The 24,064-nt window shown below is 37.3% G+C and overlaps 1 protein-coding gene across 2 annotated transcripts in view; it reads right to left on the bottom strand.

The window, feature by feature from the left end:
* The window catches only part of STK3 (serine/threonine kinase 3), a 133,409-nt gene that overhangs the window by 52,197 nt on the left and 57,148 nt on the right, over positions 1-24,064 (bottom strand). For both annotated transcript variants that reach the window (XM_040073495.2, XM_040073503.2), the window contains 3 exons: positions 21,891-22,028; positions 19,856-19,981; positions 8,585-8,777 (listed from right to left, as the gene is read on the bottom strand). In XM_040073495.2, coding sequence (XP_039929429.1) covers positions 8,585-8,777; positions 19,856-19,981; positions 21,891-22,028 — 457 coding nt within the window. The remainder of the gene's footprint in view (positions 1-8,584; positions 8,778-19,855; positions 19,982-21,890; positions 22,029-24,064) is intronic.

The following is a 24,064-nucleotide window of genomic DNA, read 5'->3' as shown; positions in this document are numbered from 1 at the left end:
CCTTCTCTGGACACACTCCAGCACCTCGATGTCCTTCTTGAAATGAGGGACACAAAAGTGACCACAGGATTCAAGGTGTGGCCTCCCCAGGGCACAGCAGAGGGGGACAATCACTGCCCTGGACCTGCTGGCCACACTATTCTTGACAGAAGCAAAGACTGCATGTTGATTTATTGCTTCTTTTCTTTCTGCTGTTCTTAAATTTTTCTGTTTTAGTAAGATTCCTTCTGGCAGTTTTTAATGTGTGCTTCTACTGTCATGCTCTAAGCTTTAGTGAATTTGACGTCAGCTGCTTCCCTTCAATTCCACAATGATTCCTTCAATCAATCAATCTGCTATTTCCATACACACCTTCTTTCCTCACTTTTTTTAGCTAATTTTTCTCTCAGCTTTTGCCACATTTTTTCTTTTTTTTTTTTTTTCTAATCCCACATCTCTACTCACCATCCTTTAATTAATAACAACAGTGACCTAACAATTCAGTGAATTAAACTCCAGGTTGAATTTAACTGACCAGACAGCAGACACTCCTCTCCAGAATTTCCCAAGTGCCCCCACTAAGCTCAAGATCACTTGAAGGACATTTCTTGATCTCTTGAATCTGGGACTGAGGAAGGGATGAGAAGTAAACAGCATGGAATGCCAAAAAACTAAAGAAAAGAGCATTAAGAGCAAAAACTACAGTCATTGAATGGGTTGAGCTGGAAACGACCTTTAAAAACCAACTAATTCCAACTGCTCTTCCATGGACTAACGTTCTCCAAGTCCCATCCAACCCAGCCTTGAACACTTCCAGGGATGGGACATCCACAGCTTCTCTGGGCAATTTGTTCCAATATTTTAACACTCTCACAGTAGATAATTTATCCCCAATATCTACTCTAAACCTGCCCTCTTTCAGTTTAAAGGCATTACACCTTGTCCTATCCCCACAGGCCATTGTCAAAAGTCCCCCTCCAGCTCTCCTGTAGGCTCCTCATTCAGTACTGCAAGGTTCTACATGATCTCCCTGGAACATTCTCTTCTCCAGGCTGAACAACCTCAACTCTCTCAGCCAGTTTTCATATCAGAAGTGCTCCGCCCCTCTGATCATTTTCATGGTACTCCCCTGGATTTACTCCAACACCTCTGTCCCTCTTGTCTTGGAGGTCCTAGGGCTCAAAACAGTATTACAGGTGGGGTCTCATAAGAGCTGAGTAGAGCAGAAGAAAAATGCAAGAACCTAAATTTTAGAAAAAATACACATTTAGAAAGCAGATCTGAGAGAAGATAGTAATACGAAGGAGGTAGAATTAAAAACAGAAATACAATGCTCTTTCTTAGTACAAACTGTTCATTACTTGGTGAGCGCTGCCCAAAACCCCTGAAACTGTTTGTACCAAAAAGATAGGACACTGCATTGCTGGCCTTTCACAACCAATTTTTACTTCTGCTGAGATGGCTGTACTTAAGTTTCATCCCTGAGACATAGTTATAAACAAAAAGACTGCCAGTGTCACTGTTCAAAATGCTAAATACCAAAAAGTTGGCCCATTATAGGTAAGGCAATCTCTATCCTCTCACATATAAGGCAATACTAAAGATTTTCCAAGCACAGCTCGTAAATTTTAGAACTATTTATAACTATCTTCCTTATACATGTAATGGAAGACTACCTACACACATAAAACAAACCAACCACTCTGAATTCCTTGCTACCAAATGCACATTACGGAAATTAGGTCAACAGGACTGAAATTACTCCAAGGTAAGCAAAGAACATTTATTTTTTACTTTGAGAACATCTTTTATTTGTTTTTCTAAATAAGAATTTAGAACTCACTTCTGATTTCAATTGAGCATACAGTCAACCAAATTAAAAGAGCAAGCTGCTTACCTTCACTGAAAATATAAAAACTCACATACAAAATCAGAAATATGACTGCAAAATGATGGGACCAGAGGTATTTCAACTTGTTGTTGTTGTTGTTCCTTCCTCCAATGTAAAAAAAAACCCCAAAATTAATTAGAAATGTATTTTTAAGGTTTTGTTTTATTTTTATAAATAAATATCATGAAAAAAGAGACACTATTTTGATCTCTAGCTAACCTAACAGGTTCAATTACTGTTTAATAGGAATGGGTTGACATCTACCAGTTTAAAGGCCGTGTGAAAGCTCCTATCTCTTTGGTATTCACTTTATAAAACTCTCAGGATCTTTATGCCAGAGTAAACTGATATGGGTTGCACTTCCCTTCCCCTCCCCCCAATTAAGATCATTTTGGTTTGAAAGTACTTTCTTTTAATATTCATGAGCAACAGAGTAACATTATCTTCTCAACCATCTTTCAAGAACCAAGAAAATCAGAACTATAATACATAAAGATTCCCTTAAGGACAATTAATTCACTCATCTATTCAGTCAGCTACATTTGCCATAAAAAATCTACAGCAGTCAGTATCACTGCATAGGTGCACTGAAAACCTATTGTGCAATAGCCTGTTTCATTCTAGAAGGATCTTGGATCTTTTGGTTCTTCCAATTATTTGCTTTTCAATAAGCTATGATCATGTCTAAAAATGTTTTCCACAGTTTCAATATTTAAGAGCATCTGTCTCCTATCATCCCTAAAAGTTGCCTGCTTCAAAGACAGCTTGGGGGAAAAGGCCATAATAAAACAAGTCAGAAATTGCTGGCAAGCCATGAAACACAGAGAGCACCACTGATGCTGAAAACACATTCTACCTCAGCAATACCCCTGTGACAGGAACACAGCCAATAGGGATGTCCCCAAATAGTTATGTAAGCAAGTTTCTTCCAAAAAGTATGGTGAATAAAATGAATGAGGCAACGACACAACACAACACCAACTCTATGACACTGTTTCAAAATCATATCACAAATAAAATAATTCTCAACACACATTTCAAAAAAGGAAGAATACACACTCCATTCTAATGCATGTATTGGTAAAATTCAACTGATGTCATCTACCATGAAAAATTATTTTGCAGTGAAGCATTTCCAACAGAAAAGTATTACATTAATATGAAATTGATTTTAAACCAGTTAAAAAGTTCTGCTGTTGGTTAACAAGTAAGGTCGGCAGATGAGGGTGACCATCTCCTAGAGAAGGGAGACTCCCACTACAGTTTCCTGGGAAGGCATGGCTGGTGCTATTTTGTTTGTTTGGCATTTTGGAGTGGAGGGTTTACAGTGTCCTGTGGAAAGTCTGTAAGTCTTTCTCTGTGACTACCAGGACACTGGACCTCTTCTGCTGCTGCACATCTACAGAGGAAAGCTTTCTTCCTTTTGCCAAAAGCCATGAGCTTCCACAAACTTCCCCATCCTGTGGATCTCCATCTACCACACAACTGAGGAACATTTTCAGCTGTTTGGTGAAATTAGGGATCTGGCTCTCCTGTCTGAAGTGCTCCTGCAAACATCCTGTCACTCTTTTTTATTCCCTTAAAATACACTGCTTTGTCACTATTAAGAGTCAGAAGCTGTAAAGCAATCAGCTTTCAGCCTTCTTTAGACCTGTAGCTACCTATGTGCTCTCACCCCTGCTGCAAAGGCCACCAGAGCTTATACAACATCATACACTACTCAGGCTTTGGATTCCATACAATCCTACCGCTACTCTCCCCGCACAAGGTGCCCTACGACACAGTGGCAGCAGTTCTAGGAAATGGGAGACAGAAGCCCAACATTTTGACCTCAGACTCCAGGCAAATGCACCTAACAGTGAACTACCACGTAAAAAGCTGCCACAGCCACCTCCTTCAGCCATCTTTTAAGCAGGAATTGTGACTGTATTTTACAAGTGGGAAAGTTCTGCTGCTAAGACAAGCCTATTAAGCAACCACCTCAGATAATTAGAGGTCAGGTTCCCTCCTGGGAACCACAAGGAAGCAGCAGAAGAAACTGTATCAGTTACTTGGCCAGAGCTTCTGGGAGTCTACCTCAAGACAGATCTAAGAAATGCTGGACTATTGAAAGCTGTGCATCAAAGTGGTTACTGAGTTCACGGTGACTTACACACCCGAGCTCAGCTTCAGGCCTCATCCAGTCTTTCGTTTGATGAATGACACACCTATTTACCAGGAAATAATTGCAACTGGCATTTAAATGGAAAATCCATATAATTTTCAAACAGCTGAAGCTTTCAGAGACTTTTTGAAGAACTATGAACCCAATTTATAATTTTTAATGGGGAAAACTCTCCAGCACAAAACATTCCTTTGTTTCTTGAGAATAAGACTTGTAAAATTGGCTTAATATTTTGGGGTGGGTTTTTTCCCCCACTCCTGGGGGAAAAAAAAATAAAAACTCAATGATACTACTGTTATAATCATGGAATATGCTCATCAGGATCATCAAGTTCAACTCCTGGCCCTGTATAGGACACTCCAAGAATTACATCATGTGCCTGAGAGCATTGTTCAAACACTTCCTGTCAGTCCATTCCAGCCGAATTACATTTTATTTCTGTTTTTAGAAAGTCCACATTAAACTACATTCTGCAACAGCTCTCAAAAGCAGAATGGCCAACAACATTATTTAAAAAAAAAAAAAAAAAATCCTCATTTTTAAAATATACTACTACAAGTGACATAAATTAACAACTTTATCACCAGACACAGAAAATGGCTTGAGAACCAATACAGACCTGTAAAGATATATCACTTCTTTATCTATACAAATACAGGAATAAAGCACTAGTACAGCTACATATGGCACCAAGCTAACCATCATACTGAGGGCACAGTAAACATGCTTGACCAAAACTACATCCGTGAAGTATCAACGCCCAGGCTACAGCACCACTGAAACCAGCCCATAATTACGTTTCCTAGTGGACTTAGGTCGTAAGTTGTTATAAAACACATGGCACAAGCTTTTGCTTTCCAGCTGAAAAACCAGCTGTAGGATTTAGGCCTTTCTAAGAGTTTTGAAGCACCACTCGAGAGCTATTGCAGCATATACCTCATATCACAGAGGAGACTGACTTCCAGTATCAAACAATCTCTCACTCTGGATGCCGAAATCACTAAAACATAATAAATAAACCAACTCACAAATTCTTTTATCAACATCGAAGTTCTACAGACAGTGCATGTCGCACTGTAACCAAAAATACCATTATACAGTAAAACAAGAAAGCTGAGCAAGTAAATACCGTTTGGTTCCAACAGGAACCAAACCTGTTGCCTGACAGCTGAATGATTAAACCACCACTTGCCTCAGGCTACCTCCAGTTTTGCCAGATTTGCTGGATTTACACTGCTCAAGACAGGCATGGGGTGGGGGAAGAGGAAAGGGAAGGAAACCTGCTGTCTTGAAGATTATATTCTTATGTCTGATTAGAAGGAAGAACGTGTTTAAGATTTATACTGACTTACTGACTAAACCTAAAACATTCATGTCTTACAGGGCAAAAAGCAATAAAACAAAAACCTGATTACTTTTCTACATTCTAGAGGTCAAATGCCACCTCATGAGTTCTCTGTCCTGTTCTTTTAATACATTCATCACCCCTCACAAGCTATCTAGAAGCTTCACCAAAGTCTGAAGCAAAAGAAACCCAGAACAAACCCAAACCGCATTAAGAGAACTTGTTTTCCAGCCCAAAGCAGATGGCAAATATGAATTTAATAGGGCAAAAAAGAGATGCAGGAGGAACGTTGCTGAAAATGAGGGAAAGAGAACAACCACAAGTACTCTTGGTGCACCAGAAAGCCCTAACACTAAGCCTTGCTGGAAAACCACAAGGGGAATGTGAGGAAGCTGGTCTGAACACTAGTCTCTCCACTGACATATGAAAAGGCTTCTACACAAAAATAAGTAAAACCCAGGCAACCGAACAAAAGAAGCGTATTTCCATCATTCTCACTCTTTCCTCTACTCCACATTAAACCTCCTGAAGTTAAGTTCCATCCAACTCTCCCATGTTCTTCATTTTCTTTCCTCCTTCCAGGTACATACCACAGAATCCCTGTTCAGAGTGTGCACAGACATACCAAGCAAGACAGGATAAATGTTGTTTATTACTAGACTGTATAATGTATGTTGGGGCAGGAGGACAGGCCTCTTTTTGTTCCAAATCCCAATTTTATCTGGGCACAATTCCCTATTTGTGAAAAAAATATGGTTTTAGTTATTTTCTGTCATGGCTCCCAGAGGCCTCTAAGCATGGGTACTTATAAATAAAAACATATTATTGTTTCTTATTTTGTCCTTGAGCAGGGAAACAAAAGGCAGAAGGAAACAAAACATGAAACTAAACACAACAGCAATTAAATAAGAAGTTTGTCATAAATATTTTGTGTCTCTAGGAAGGAAATTAAATCTCTCTTCCCTAGTTTATGAAGTTTATTTCTCCAAGCTTCTTGCTTGCAATGTTCTATTATTCAGGAGTATCAAAGACTGCTTTTAAGATACTTATTCTGATTTATGATATTCAAATCGCACAAGCATCCAGGAAGTTCCTACTTTTCCTATAAAAGTACTTTGCAAAAAGCAACCGATCTCCAAAATCTCGTATCTCTGTCGAGTACAAAGAAGCACAAAATCTGTGGCTGCCTTTCAGAGACAGCAAGGATTTTTATGTCCCTTCCTAGTGACATTTATTCAGGAAACTTGCTATTGCTCCTGTTTCAGCCAACAGCACAACAATCACAGAACCAGAGGACCAGCTACAGTGGACACGATTTATTATTTCTTTTTAGCTGAGAGATGCGGAGATTCCGTTCTTGAATTATTTCTAGTTTTTAATGTAAAAAATGCAAATAATGGGTGCCTAATGCAAAACACAAGAAATTTTAGCAAGAAGTGCGGAAACCAAACCTGTGGCCTGACAGCTGAATGATTAAACCATCACTTGCCATGAGGCAAACTACCTCCAGTTTGCTGTCTTTGCTTTGCTACAGTTACAGGGCCCAAGACAGTCATCTATGGGGGAGGAGGGAGGGGAAGGAAACCTGCCACCTTTCCCAAGATTATTCTTGTTTGAGAAGAAAAATGGGATTAAGACATATACTGATCAAATGTCATGGTGCAGAAAGACAGCTCCCTAACTACAGATTGTTAATGGAATCAATTAAAAATTGAAAATGACAGAACATTTTAAAAGCAATGTCCCCAGCAGACAAATAAGACACAGATTAAGAGATTGCAATGCAAACCCAATGCCACTCTTCTGATCGGTTTGGCTTAGTAACAGGTATTTCCTCTCAACACATATAAAAACTACATGGATAGTGTGGTGCAATTTGGCAAACTACTTATATAGAACTTGTCAAGCTGCTTAGAAACTGCACTAAGCCCTAATTCATAATACTTCTACCCAAGAAAATTATTCCATATTTTTCCATACTATCTTTCCTCTTTCTTTTTTTTTAATCACACAGCCGAGAACTCTAAAGGAAAAACAAAGTAAAATCCAAAACAAACCACAAAAAAGCCAAACAAGCAAAATCTACAAAACCTCTTTTTCCTTCCAACTTCCTGTATGCATAAAAAAGTTTCTGCTTTGCACTTCCAATCAATCTTGACCAAATTACAATCAGGTTCTATATGCAAACACAAACGCAGCTTTGTATTTGCTATAAAACACTACAATGTTACTTATTTGGGACTGATTTCCAATCTTGAGATATTAGCTCTCCATATTACACACACACACACAAAACTTCCCACAACCCCCACTCCCCACAACTGCCTGGAGTTAAACATTACATTGTGCCTCATGACATCAGGCAGCTACAGCCTGAGTTAGAGTCATCTATTGATGCTGCCTATCCAAGCAAATAGCTCTATTAAAATTCGTGGACCTCAATCTGCAGTAGTCTTCAGCCAAACAATGACCATATCAGCCAAGTCAGTACATAAATTAACTATTTTTAAAATGTGTACTTATGGATATTTCAATGTAAGTTATATTTTCATAACATGAATATATAAATATTATATATATATTCACTTTTTATATATAAATATATGAAAACATACACTTTTTTCTTTGTTACGTACTCCCTCACATGCTTTCAAAAGCAAGTAGAACTTTTTAGTTAGGTTTTAACTATCTTTTGATCATTGCCTGAAATCAACCATTGCTGAATTACACTCCAAAAAGTGTCCAGATAATCATTTGCTTAAAAAAATACAGATCTGCTAAATGATCATGAGTTACAAAATGATTTTGCAGCAAAATATATTACTGATTGCTGACCCTAAAGAGAGCCATGATATATTCCCAGGACCACCGACACTGAAACAGCAAGCCTCTCACATAATCATACAGTTTAGCTTCAAGGAACTGGTCCAAATGTACCTGGGACAGGAGACAAAGAGAAAAGCAGTAGAAAGGGACAATTCACAGAAGGACAATTAAGAGTCCTCTAGAGAAACGTAGCAAAGCACCAAAACCAGGCTTCTGCTTTGAATCTCCCACTATAGTCAGCTTTTTCTCTACAAATTATAGAGTGCTCAGAAACACTGTTTTAACCACAGAACTTGACACTGAAAAGCCTTTCATGATACAACATTGTCATGCAGCACAAGAAAACACGTTATTACAAGAAAGCAAATTAACAACATACGTTTCATGGTCCCATCTTCCTCCTCATCGTCATCACTGTTGATTACCATGGTCCCCAAGTCAGATTCTAGCATGGTGCTGTTGTGTTCAATCATTGTCTGAGCACCTTCACTCATCGTACTGGTGGCTCTCATGGTACCAGCGCTCTCTGAATTGGTCTTCACCATGGTGTGAGAGTCCAACTCATCTTCATCCTGGGTGGAAACATTTGCCAGAACACAGCAGAACATTAATACAAAACAAAGGTAAGGTGCATTCATTTATTGATTAGTTTTTTATCTTTATGTGGCCTAACTGTACTGCTGGACTCCCAGGTTGAACTTTAAAAGAAATCACAAAATAAATAATCTTCCATATAAAGAAAAACAAAAACTTCTTTCTCTCACAGATGCACAGCAGGGTAGGTATAACATGGCCCACACACTCACTTTGCATTAGCATTCAGTTTTGAGTTATTTCTGTGGTTTTCATGACCCACTTTATCTCTCTGGGTTCCAAAAATCACTAACACAATTTACAGAAAGAGGTTTTGCTGTTTTGCAAGGGACTGTCACCAAGGGTGCTGACCACCCTTAACTCAGGATCACGCCTAGCATTTGATGTTACATACAGAACTCAGGTAACAAGCTCATGCTCAATTTAGCTATCAAACAAGCTTCAACAGGATTTTTAAAGTCCCCCTCAGAAACAAAAAATCAACTTGACTTACTTCAAGTGTTTACATCCATTTTAAAACCTTTGTTACAAACATGAGTAAATAACTTGTTAATATTACACATAAAAATAGCCCTTGAGCACAGACTTGCCTACTAAGTGCGGGGGAGATAATGTCAAGGAGATAGACAGTAGCATTTTGAATTGGTAATAGTAATGGGCCAGGAATTTGAAACAGAGCACTAATGACAATCCAGTTAATGAAACGTGAAATTCATATGGAATACCAATATTTGAGAACACTAATGAGAAATCCCACTGGTTTCCAAAATCTGATTTAGATTATACACACAACATCATAGCATTTCAGGAGTAATGTGATGGACTGTGACTATACACATTCTGTATATGAATAAAATCTATTACTCAAGGAAAAAAAAATTTAGACATTCTTATTTGTTGATTAAATGTAAGCCATAATATCTACCACTGTGAAGTTACTCTAGGTCAAACTGTTATATTTTAAATACAAATGCTACTTTCACCGGTTTTATAACCATATATGCATCCATTTCCTCTACTGTGTCAAAACTTCATTAGAGTTCCTTGATAAATGAATTTTATCCCTAAATAACAACATATTTTAGCGACATCGTTTGGAAGACTATTAAATAACCCTTGATTTTTTTTTTTAATTAGCCCCTTACAAATAACATGTTGCTACATAGTATCATAGAATTCTAAACTGGAAAAGGCCCCTAAAATCATCAGTCCAACTGTTAATCTGGCACTGCCAAGTCCACCAACTAAATCATGCCCCTAAATACCGCATCCACAAGACTTTTAAATACACTCAAGGTAACATGTAACAGTAAAACAAGCCTTCACTCACTAACAAATTTCCCCTTTTTCCTAAATCTTTGCACTGCTTTAGAGATTTCAAATGTTAAATGACAAGGAGACTTTTAAGTGCAGGGGCTGGGGGGCACAGACACAGAATGGGACCAGAAAAAGCAAAGCCCAAACTCAACCCCCTGTGAGGTCTGACACTTCTGTTTCTCACTGCACTCATTCCCTGGCACTGCAGACAATTTACCTCTCACACAGACACATATCCACGAGCTACATTGCCTGAGTGCCTGTTTCAGTAAGGGCTGGTCTAGGTAGACACAGAAAACTGAGTGCAGTAATACCAGCTCCTGAAAATTATTCTATTACATCTCAACTAAGAAATACAAAAATAGATTTAACTTTGATACAGAAAGCCTGGCTAACAGCATACCACAATGAAGCCAGGATACAGACCTAAACAGATTTAAATTAAAATGCCAAATGTAAAAATAATAATAATTTTCTGGATTATAATTTGCAAAAATACTTAAGCTGTTCGTTTGCATTTTTTCAGGGTTTCTTTTTTTTTTTTTTCAGTTGTATTGTATTTAGTAGCCTACCCTTAAAATAATTGTGATATTCCCAAAGATACAAACAGCCTACAGCTACAGCACTAGGCAACTGTGACAGTAAAAAAAATATTTTGGTACTGCTCCTCCTGGTGGCGACTTTAATTTTCTTTACTTTCTACCACCAAATGTTACCGTTTACCCCAGTGTTTTCTATTAATTGCATATTTCCTCTTCTAAAAAGGGTACTCAGAAAAAACAAGTAGTTTTGCATGGCATTTTAGAGGTGCCAGGACAGTTGAACTACACACGTTTCTTCCAGTACTGCAATACAACATCAAACTGATTCACAACATACTGATGTTTCACCTATTAATCACTACAAACTTGGCAGACAAATCTCTGAGTTTAAGGCATAGTTACATTTGATTTACAGCTTAGGCTGACTAATATTAATATCCACTTGCAGTGCATATGGCCCTAAACTTACCTAAGCTGAAATAAGAAATTAAACACTTTCCGAGAGCGCAAAACTTTTATTGTAAAAGTTACTGGAAAAAAGTGATGGCTAACAATATGAACAAGTATGAAACTGAGGCCTGAATTACCCTTTTCATAACTTCTACTTTACTGAAAAAAATAATCTTTTATTTCTTCAGTCAAATCAACTATCTGGACTTGGTCCAAAGAATAACATTTCATTTCCACTCTAAGAGTGTCAAAAGCCTTTATCTTAGTATTGTCTCTCAGCAAAGAGAACAGTTATCTTTTAGCACCTAGAAGACTAAGGATCAAACTTAGTACAAGAAGAACAGTTCTCCCAAAAAGGGAAGTACACAACAATATTGATGAATGGTGTTTTCCTTATATCAGGAATCATGTACTGAGAAGGAACAATATAAAACTTCGTGGCCTGTGTATACCTCAGAATAATTAATTTTGTAGCTAACACAGATTGCTTCCAGAACTGTCATTTCAGTATTTCTCACAAATATGAGATTTAGCTAATATGGCAGTAGACTACACTGGTTCTGAAAAGGTAACTGTATAAAAATATGCAGTGGATCCAAGTTATGGAAGTGCACATTTACATGAGAGATGAAAGTGATTCCTTCATACAAATTCTGATTCATGCTTTACAGTACAAAAATATTGGTGTAGAACTTGTGATCTGATGTTAAAAAAGGTAAACACACTGATTAAATAAAAACAAACACAATCTCAATTTTAACCAGGAAAAATAAGAGAAGTATTAAAGCTGAAGTGTCATGTTCTCATACTGTTTATGAAAACAGATCCAAGAATCAAACAACAAAAACAACTAACTCTGGAGTTAAACTGTCTGTTGCCCTCCTGTGTACAAGTAATAAACAACCAAACTTGTATTTGGAAGGGGTTTCAGTTACACCACTGTACAGCAGCAGAAGGTGCATGCAAGCTAGAACTCTAAAAATCTCTTGAAATGCTACAGAAATGACAATAGACTACAGAAACTGGGGTAACATGATAATGTTACCATGTACAAGTACAAGTAATGTATCAGCAATAACCTGCAATCCTGTAAGACTAACTCTCTCTGGATCTCCTTATTTACCAATATGTTATTATTAACAAAATCAACCTTTAAAGCATAAAAATGCAATCACAGAGGTTTGATTATCAGGAGAGAAAATTCAAAAATACTTCAGCAGAAACCACACACAAGACTTCATGACATACTTGTAAAATAAAAGATCTCATCACATAAGGAGTTTTAAGTTTTTTCTCAGAGAAGTTGGCCTTGCAGACCATACCTAAGTCTACATCATTACAGAAGTGAATGAGCCGAGGTGATAAAGATTAATGGATTTTTCTGTTGCCTTTTAAACATCAGCAGAGATGAAGGTTGCTAAAAAACTAAACTAAAGAGAAGCAAGGTATGACAGCAGTTACCTTTAAAATCTCTCTGCCTTTGTTTTGGCACGTAAAAAGAACACTAGAGGGCAGCAAAGACGGCCAACTCGGCTGCAAGGTATTAAAGGAAGATTTATTTACATGCTGGCAAATTTTAGTATCCTGTAAAATAATTTCATTTACTATTAACACCTCATCATCACCTTTGAAAAATGTAGCTGTAGTCACAGCTATCTTTTTTTAAAGCACTATAGTGCTTTAAAACACATAATATAGTTTGGTCAAGCACAAGGATTTTGTAAAAGCTCCTAATGAAGAAAGCCAAACTTCAACCTGAGTATATGATTAATACTGAGCACACAAAGCTTAGACTCATCAGTAAAACAGGTAAAAACTTAACTTTCAGCACACAGTCAAATTCCATTGCATTCAACAGACATCTGTCACAAAACAGCACTTAAGCTTGTTTTCTACCTCCAGGCAATGACGCCTTTTTGCATGCTTGTACCTCCTCACGCTTACTCTTCCTATAATCAGCTTCTGGCTCAACACTGCTGTGGATTTTAATAATATGCTATATTTCTAACTTCAGGACACTTAAAGGACTGCAATCGAATTTAATTAACACATATGTCAAGGGTTCTTTGGCATGAAGAAAAAATGGCAGGGAAAGAGAAAGTTTAAACACTTTCATACTTTATGTATGTATATATAGAGACAGACATAGCTATAACGTATACATGCAAACACATGAAAGAAACATGAAAGAAACATGAAAGCCAATGCAAAAACCTTCAGGAAAGTCCAGCACAGTGTATCAGATTAAAAATACAGAATAACCCATCTGATACACTAGTTTCTTAACAACACTGTAAATATTGTAAAAATACAAAGGAATAATTATGGCAATTCTTAGAGTCTCAAAATATAGACGCCACCTTTTCATAACTAATACAGGATTAACCAATAACCTTTTGTATGAATGATTAAATATTCTTACATATAGGAATAGCTGATTATCGACAGTTGGCTTTAGTGTTGATAGCTGTCAACCACTAAGCGCCCAAGCAAAAAAAGGAGACCACTGAAGTAGTATTTCTTGATTTAATACTCTAAAAGACTTAAACATTTCTCACATCGTAGTGACATTAAAATGTAAAAGAAAACATACTGAGAGCTTGTTAGCTCATTCCTTTAAAGGTCCACAGAAACAAATATTTAGACATGTTTCCTGTAAGCTGCCAGGCAACAAGTTACTTAACATTCCTGTAATACACTGCCCAGCCTCAGCATCCACTTCACATCACACTTCCAGAAATGCACGAGAAGAGATTGGTCATGTCCCATAATGCCTAAACCAACATTTAAACTCTGATATTGGGATTAACCTTCTGTAGAACACAACACTTGTGATTTCTTCTTAATTAAAAAAACCTGTACAACTCTCAGCACCTATCAAAACATGTCAGTTTGTCAGAAGGCATTCTCATCACATGAGCAGCTCTCATAACAGGCATAAAATCAATTCTGAGCATACTATTTATAATGATAATATATCTCTCAGGAAGGATACAGACATGAAGACTGTATTCAACCTGGGCATTTATTTACAGCTCTGTAATATGAAGTTTTGAATAGCAAAAATATTTACATTACTACTGACTTCTCATGCTATAAAATGTTCACAGACTCTGTTGAAAAAGAAAAATAAGAATCAATTTTGGGGACGTGACTCTTCTTCACTTGAAGGACAACTACCTGAATTGACCCTGAAAATTAAGTACATAACTGTAAAGACTTTGCATCTGATTATTTCTCCAAATCCACACACTCCAATCTACTTCCAGTTATCCAAGTCACTTTTAACTTGAGTGCCTATTACTATACAATATATGACTTTAAGACGGTATTAAAGCACAAAAACGTAATCAAATGTAACTGCTAGGGTTAAACAGGTTTCCTAACATAAGAAACCTCACAGTTAGAACATTTTACACCTTTCCTCTTGATGGGTCTCAAATTATGTACTAGTGAGTAACAAGCAGAACTGCTCACAATTTACACGGGAAATTCTTGGGGGGTTACATCAATAAATTCAAGCCCCTGCCAGGTTAACTCAAACCATTCTTTTTCAATAGTATATGTATTCAATTCACTGCCCATGAGAGACCTTTAACATCACTAGATTCTACTTAACACTAACACCAATATTTGCTCTTGCTTTTAGATATTGTCAAATACGCATTTCTCAAAGTTCAAGTCTGGTTTTGCATTTCTACACTAAGGACATTAGAGCAGCATGGTTGGGAAAGAATACATTTTTGAGGTGTTATTTTTCAAAACTGAAATGCCAGGTGGCTATTACCTTGCAACTGAATGGTGACTCCAATTCTACTCACAACCTGAAAACATTCATAGATATTAAAATATGAAGAAATATACACATTACTTACTGTCACTACTGCTATGTAAGGTAACACAGCAACTGTCATTAGCTCTTTCTAGGGTTGTTGTCATCACTGCAGACTTATCAAGACCTGTATTATCATTTGAATTACAGGATCATGTAGTCATGCAAACCACATACAAGCAGCCTTGTATTTCTTACAGAGTTCTGTAAAACTGATGGATAAGGAGGAAGAATGTGTAAGGGTTATTTATCATTATCCCTGAATGCTGGACTGCTGACTTCATCCACTACCAAACTGACACTCACATTATCTGCTTTCCCTTTCCAAAAGGAAAATGATAAGCACTCAGAAGCACAGAAAGAATTGGTTTACTCTTTTTCTGGCAGTTCTACAAACAAGTTCCAAATTAAATGAAAGACACAACCTTTGAGCTTATTGTCAATTTATACATGATTCTGAAGTGAAGTGTGGGCTTGGGGAGAATTGTTTCTTTTTCTAAAATGACAAACACAAATATTGTAATGTTTTCATTTTATTCTTCCAGATTTTTATCCTGGTTTCTTCTAATAACTTATGGGTCTATTGATTAACCTCTGCCTAGTATATTTAAAAAACTAAAATCAGAATACCACTTAGTTCAGGCTTTCACTCAGCATGTTGTTCAGGAGTTTTTTACTGTGCAGTATATGAGCAACATGCATTCAAGAAACACCTTACAGGTGTCTTTCATTAAAAAACAAACAAACAAACAAAAAAACCCAAAAAAAACAAAAAACAACCAAACAGTAGCAGTTTCAAAGAATCACACAATGGTTTGGAAGGGATAATAAAGACCATATTGTTCCAACTCCCCTACCATGGGCAGGGACACCTTCACCTAGATCGGATTGCTCAAAGTCCCATCCAACCTGACCTACACCTCTTTAGGAATAGGGCATTCAAAGCTTCTCTGGGCAACCCGTTAGTGTTACACACCCTCTCCTAACATTTGATCTCAATCTATCTTCTTTCAGTTAAAAGCCATTGCCCCTGTATTACATGCCCTTGGAAAAAGTCCTTCTCCAGCTTTCTTGTGGGCCCCCTAGGCACTGCGACAAGTTTACACTGCTGTTTCCTGGTTTGGATGAGTTTGCACTTCTGGCTGATTAGAATCTTGGTGACAGCAACCTTGGACAAGATTCTGGTGTTACCTCTCAAACGAATCTGGAATTTCTTACAATGATGTACGGCACTGAAACTGCTTCAAGACATAGGAAGTCTGTATTATAACTGAACAGTTACTAAAACCAGTCCAGAAAAAAATTTCTTCTGCATTGTGACACACAAAAGATATTCATGGGTCATTCCACAAACTGTTTTTGTCAACAAGGAAATCCCCCCTCACCTCACCATCAATATTCTTCATTTCAATCACTTGTACCCTCACTTTTTCTATTAAAGCTAAGTATTTCAAAACTTTTTTCACTCAAGGCTTACCAAGCAATACAAAATCATTTGACATACATTTACTGATAGCAAAAGTCACACTTACTACCAAATACCACCTGTTTTAACAACTGTTAAATATTTCATCCAAACCTTATCACATATTATTTTCTTGAATCATAAAACTGTGTGAAAACTTAGGGAACTAAAAAAAAAAAATCTCAATAACATAAAAAATTCACAGAATTATTTTTTATAGAAGGTACAAAAATTTTCTTTTACTTGATCTTTTTATAATGGGAAACTTTTGAAAGTGTTTAATTTTTCAATATAAACTTTACAGCAAAAACACCAGGACAGCCTCTTGGATGTTACCTGGACAAGATATTCTTGCATGTTTCTTAACAGCCCTGTAAAAATCATTTGGAATTATTTCTTAATATTAGTTAAACAATTACAGCCTGGAAGTCAGCATCTGCAGTGAAAAATAAAAAGGGGTACACAACATCATAAAACAAAGGATGATAAAAGCATTCTGAAAGAATATATTGCTGAAGCTTTTACCCAGATTCTCTCATCCTTTGTTTTCCATGATGTTAAAGTCTCATCTAGTGATCCCTTCACTCAAGGGAATACTACAAAGCTTCGTTATCCAATTTCTCCCCTTCTGTCTTTCACTGTACTGAAGTCATGCTCTTCTATTTTTCTACTACCTTTCTTTTCTGAACTGATTAGTCTCATCCACAAGCTCACTTTCATGGCTTCATCCTATTCTGTCACTCTTCAGTACTTAGAAGTCCGCTCTGCCTCAAATTTGCCTCCTCCCTTACTCACCTGTGAAGTTTCCAAACCTTTCCTCTTTTCCAACATCCTGTGCAACTACAGGCAGGGCTGCCTCTAGCACTGCACGGCTGGCCTTTAGAACTCCTCTACATCATGATCACAAAAAAAAATTGAGCAAGGTATGCAAATGCTCTGACCTTCTGCCTTATACTGAAGAGCAATTTCTGCAAGCAGAGGTTGACTTCTGGTTCTGGGTTTCTTGATGCTCATGCAATGGTATATGATTTATAGCCCCTAAAGTTCTATTAGTGTAGTAAAAAAATTACAGATTTAGCATTTCCATATACTACAATGGCATTCATTTTAAAGAGCAAACCAGCCTTTTAATAAAAGTAGCTAATTAGACAAATTAGACTAAGTTGCCAGGAGGTGCAGGGAGGCGAGCAATCTTTTCCTGCGGCTCCACACTGCTAAGGCAGCCACACCTGGAGTGCTGGGTCCACTTCTGGGCTTCTCAGTATGAGGGACATGGACACACCAGAGAGGGTTAACAAAGGGCCACAAAGATCATCAGGGGACTGGAACATCTCTCCCATGGGGAGAGACTGAGAGCTGGAACTGCTCAACCTTGAGGACACAAAGCTCATAGGGGGCCTCATCAATGCGTGTAAATATCTGAAGGGCTGGTGCAAGGAGGATGAAGCCAGGCTCTTCTCAGTGGTGCCCAGTGACAGGAGCAGAGGCAATGGGCATATAATGAAATGAAGGAGGTTCCCTGTGAACATCAGGAAACACTATTTGTATCATGGGGGTGACTGAGCATTGGCATCAGCTACACAGGGAGGTTGTGGAGTTTCCTTCCTTGGAGATATTCAAAAACTGCCTGGTCACAGTCCCAGGCAGCCAAACCTCAATGGCCCTGCTTAAGTAGGGGGGTTGGATAAGATGACCTCTGCAAGTGTCTGCCAATCTCAGCCACTCTGTGATTGATTCTGTTTTCTCAGCCCTGTTAACTAAAGATACTCCTGATACTTTCAGATTTGAGGCACTTATCTTCTATACTTAGTGACAAGCAGACTCTTGCTGTCTTTTTTACTCATAACTTGGTCCCTTACTGCACCGCAAGAGCTCATGGCAGAATTCCCAACTACTACAATGGTAAGAGAAGTAACAGATTGCTGCCCAGTCCTGGATTTGAGGTTCTCTAACATTGAACACTAAATGAGGGGAAGTATGGAGGGAAGGAGTGTGGGGGGTGGCAGAGTGAAGAGTGCAGCGTTATATTCTGCTTCTGTACCCATGCAAGAACCATGAGGAGCTGCTAAATGCTGCCTCAGTTAAGGTGAACCAAACTTGTGTTACACCCTTCCATGCAGCAGTGGGAGAGGGAGGTGTGCACCACATCCTTAGCTGGCATGGACTCTGCCTGGCAGTGTGAACTGAACCTCAGACTAAGTAATCAGATGTCATGCTTAATTCTGGGTTAATGCAAAAGACATCAACATTGCCCAAGCATTTAACACCTCCAGTTCAGAAGGCAACAGTACGGATGAAAGCAAGCTAGTAAAGATAGCAGACTTTTATGTCAGTAATAAATCAGTCTCTTAAAAAATCAAGTATTCAATAAGTCACAAACACAACTCTCTATATCAAGTCACAGAGGAAAATTTCCCAACATAAAAAATAATCTCAGCCTTCCCTGCCTTTTTATTACTGACTAAGCAAATACAATTCAGAGTAAACCACCTTTATAAAAACAAGCTATCAATACTTTTAGAACACACTTTTAGAAAAAAAATGCAGCCAACCACACTGACTGTTGGAGATACAAAAGACTGCACAGAATCTGCTTGAAAAGTATTCCTATATATAGATCACCACACAGCACTCTGTAACAAGAATTCTACAAATTGCTATAGGACAAACTGCATTTACTGCACTGCTTTTTTCTGTTTGCTCAGAGCTGTAACATTCCAGTCTCCATCTTCTCTTTGTGCTTTTTCTGAATGACCCTGAATGACCACACATTTTATATCTGGCAATACACTTCTTTGAAGCATATTCTGTTGTGTTGCACAAAACTAACCTGAAAAAATTACATAGGGAAGAGAAATAATGCCAGGAGCACAGATTTATTCTTAACACTGGCAAACAACTCTAAATGCAACCTACTTATCACACAATCCGCTTTTCTCCTCAAACATATGCTGACAATGTTATCTTAAGAATGAAGTGCCATCACCATTTTCATGTTACTTGGTTCAAACCACACTGCAATCACTGCTTACTGAGTGTCATCATTAACTATTCTGTGTATTACACTTAACCAAAAACCCCCAAACAAACACCAAGCAAAGTGCCCTGAACTATAAACTAAACCACTTGTCTAGAAGTCCACCTGTGAAAGTAGAACCTTAAACAATTTGAGGAGTTTTAATGTTAGTCTAAATAGCTGAAGTTGACATGGTTTCTTTCCCTACTTCCTAGAAAAGCTTTTTACTAAGACATTTCACGGAATAGTGCTGAAAGCTGACTTATACAGCATTACTCACAGTTAAGAGTGGAATACTCAGAATTCATAGGCTTAAAACCACACAGAAAACTGGTTAAAAAAAAAAAAGTATTTGAACACAACTACAGGAAGTAGGGGAAAACCAGCAACTTATCTGTAAAGTATATGTGGTTATAGGAAAAATGGGTACACACCGAATTTTCTTCCTCCTCTTCTAGTTCTCTCTGCTGTTCCTCATGTCGCTTTGCCTTTATCTCCATAGCTTCAGTGATCAGGTCCCTTAAAATTGAAACTGGCTTAGCATTCTTAATAAATGTATGCTAGGGGAAAAAGAAATCATTAAAATATGTAATATCATTACAGCAGCTGTGCTTCAGATTTAATTACAAGTCCTATTCAACACCACAGATTTCAGTGATAAACAGTATTGTACATTACACAATAACCAAAATCTACACCAACACAACATACAGTTTATTTCAGCTGCTTCATAACTAAAATTTTACTTTAATTATTTTTAATAACTGCAAGCCTTGGGAAATGTAATCACTTAGTAACTGTTTTATGATTGAGGATACAATTTTCCAAAGAAATCGTTGCAGTATGTTGTAAATAGAATGGTGATGATCTGACATAGAAAACCAAACTTTTTCAGATATTCAATTTCATAATTTAATTAATCTTAACAAGTTGAGATTTGTTAAATTATTAGTGGCTCTAACCAGAGCACCTGTGGCTGCTTACTTCAACCAACCTATACTTTAAATGTTATAAAACATTTCTTGATCTATGATGCTGAAATGCAGAACCAGTAAAAAAAGCCATTACTTTGAGCGGGAAGTATAATTTTTAATTCAAGGTCATTTAAAACATTACTTCTTCATTTAAGACAACATGCATGATACCATTTGCACATTTTGCTGCCTAATAAACACCTGCTGTTAGAAAAAAATCTGATTTTTGCATCATTATATGCAAGTACAATTTAGGCAAAATATAACTAAGTACCTCAGAAAAATATTATTAAATATTTAAAAACTGTTCCATGAAGAACAGAATTGATGAAGCCTCATGCCCTACACCTATTATCTATCTTCTCCCTTGATATATTAATTCAATTACTGTCTTTTTCATTCCATGACCTCTCCTCACTAGCAGTACTTTCATTTCTGCTCAAACATTTCCACAGCACCTCCAGCTCCATCACATATGCTCCAAATTCCAGCTGGGGAAAAAGACAACACAGACTCCTCATAAACAAACAGTATTTGGTTTTCTGGTCAGTAAGCAAGGGAAAGAAACTGTAATGCACACTGAAGCTTTTTTTTGTCTGTTTCTCCTTCCTTGCCCACATTAATGCCAGTCTCTTCTATCCAGCTGTCTGTATTCAGCTAACCATACAAACATCAAATCTTGGAGGTGTCAAGTATTGGTTCATACACCACACAGACACTTACAACTCTCAATTTTTACTTACCTTTTGGTCTACATTTTGGTATTTTGCAATGTATAAAATTAAATATTCTTAGCATGATCTACAAATTTGCCAGATCTATAACCAAATAGTACTTTGCAAAATTTTTTGTTCTCCTTGTAGTGGAGTTCACTGGAACTTAGAATTTAACAGCTGCTATTGCTAGCTCAACACAGAATAAATCTAGCAGGAGAGTAATACAGGAAGCGAGAGCCTGGCATAGCCTGCCTTGCTCCAAAGGTCCACACTGCCAATTGTGGCTGGCACAGGAAAGCACCCACTTGGTTGAACTCATGAACAAACTCGTGATACTGCCTGTCTGCATCAGACGCTTCTAGGACACACAGCCACCTGCCTGCTCAACCTGACACGACCAGAAGGAAAGACTGAATATATCCCATGCATGGGCCACACAGAGGAGTAACCTGGGCTCAGTTCTTTTAGTAAACACTTGTCTAAATCCTGATCTATTGAGGGCCTTTAACCACAAAGCAAGGATCCAATTTTAATAGCAAGAACCAGCCCTAAACTATTTAATGAACAATGAATTTTTCGAAGCAGCGAGAGAAATAAAATGGGGGCAGAGATACAGGAGCTGACAGTGAAAAGACTACAAAGTGGAAAAGAAATAAGGTATAATAACAGTTGAAGCAAGATTTTCCCTTACAAATTTTCACAACATTTTAGGTTTGAGAAAAGAAAGAAAAAAAACCCAAACATAAAATGTGCTTTTCCTCAGCAACTTAAATACTGACCTGTAGCAGCTGGGTTGCTGTAGCTCTTTGTTCAGGATTTTTCACTAAGCATTTCTTCACAAAATCTGTGAATTCATCAGACCAGAGCTCTGGCTTCCGGAAGGTTGGAGGGGGATTTGTAGGAATCATAAAAATAGCCTAGATAAAAATCAAACAATAGCAAGTCTAAACAAAACACATCAACACAGAAGCTGAAGCCAAGTTAAAAAAACAAAATTGTTTTATCTACATTTCTTATCAGGCTAAGAATCTGGAAGACAAATTTTAAGTATGCAAGGACTTCTACTCAGATCAAGATTCAGAAAGTAAATCCATCTGCTACTAATGTAACTACTTCCCCTTAGATTTTCTCTATTTAAACTGTACCCCACTGAGCATAAGACTCCTCATTTTATCTACTGCTGCTCAATAATCTGAAGAGATGATTATATTCTTTCAGAAATTCTTACCAGAAATGACAGCACTGCTCGTTTTAACACGCATATAAAGTTGCTGTGAACAGCCAAGCTCACCTTCTCCTCTCTTTAGTAAAGAGTTTTATTTAAGAATTACTTAGGAAATTCAGGAGGATTGCTATTTCCTTTTGCACTCGTAATTCGTCAGTTGGAGCTTTAAAACTTGCTTGTCCAAGATTTAGATACATATGCTAAAAGACCTAAGGTAACACTAACAGATTATATAAATAAAATAATCAAGTAACTAGTCTTACTGTACTGAGAACCTACATGAAACTGAAAATGCACCTATAGAACAGTTTTACCTATATAACAGAAATTTCTTCTGTTGAGAACCATATGCAGACAGATTTTTCAACTGGGAAAAAAATATTCACCCTATATTTAAAAAAAAAATGTTTATGATTGAGGATACAATCCAAACTTGTCCATATACGAGTATATACTTGCCAAACTAGTATATGGACTCAGCCTGTAACTACTTCACTTGTGATGTCCTACCTATGACCTTATCTGCTTCATTTGGGATGTCCTACTTAAGAGTATATATATTGTGCCATTTTTAATATGATTATTTCCAGGTTTCCTCTGATTAAAAATACACACTTGAAGCAGAGGGAATAAAAAGCCATACAACTCTGACAGACTACTGCAAAATAATGAAAAATTTTGAACTTTTATATGTAATAGATGCATTCAATATCATCACTTAAGACTTATACATGATAGCAACACACTATTCAGAACTAGGTCTATTAAGAAGAACTACAGGCTATTATTTTCTTCTAAACCCAGGTTCAATTCAACCACATTTTCCAAACTCACAGGGAGTAAAAGTTCTTCATTTGTTTTTCTACAAGCACAGGCAGAAATACAAACTCAGAAAAGGGAAAAAAACCACAATTCTGCACACTTTTAACATATCAGAAGCACTAGAAGCTTCAGCCTGTGTCTGAAACATAGGCAGAAGGCAGAGAGAACTTAATGAGATTTTATCCATAGCTTTTAAAGAAGTCTGACTGGCCTTGAAAGTTGGGTGAACTCGTTCAAACCCTCATTAGAAAAATCTTCTTATATTCTGAAGGAAATTGGAATCTGTGCAAAAATGATGGAAAATTTGTTTACTAACATTTTAATGAAAAATTAATTCAGTAATGAATAGTTGCTTGAATTCAAATACCTAAACATTTACAAAATTTGCCATTTTGTTTAATAAAAATGTGTGCTACAACAGCAGCTTTATATTTTCAGTGGTCAGCCATGCCAAACAATTATATGGACTCAGATAGGAAATGTGGCACTCAGTAACTGGCCTTATCTACTTCACTTGTGATGCAAGATTAATTGTCAGTACAAGTGAAGTGCTTCTGGCAAAAAGCAGTGGCTAACAAATTCAGCTGTTTCTGTCCTTGAAATTAATGATCTCATTTGAACTTTGAACTGATGACTTTTGATCTTATCTTCAGCTGCTCTTAACAGCCAACTCTGCAGTAGCTATTGAAAACACACAGCTGTAACAGAAAACTACCAACTTCTGTTTATGTGGTGTCAAAACAGGTACCTCCTGTTCGATCATAAACACTGACCTCTCTCCCCACAGGTAAGCAAAGATAAGTACCAGAGTCCTATTCAGCTCCACAATTCTAGGAAAAATGTTTGCTTTGGCTAATTATTTTCATCAAATACACAGCAGTTTAGAACCACAGCAAAGAACTGATT

The sequence above is a fragment of the Hirundo rustica genome, chromosome 1 (assembly GCF_015227805.2).
Source record: "Hirundo rustica isolate bHirRus1 chromosome 1, bHirRus1.pri.v3, whole genome shotgun sequence".
NCBI lineage: Eukaryota > Metazoa > Chordata > Aves > Passeriformes > Hirundinidae > Hirundo > Hirundo rustica.
This window is presented reverse-complemented; position numbering and strand designations above follow the sequence as displayed.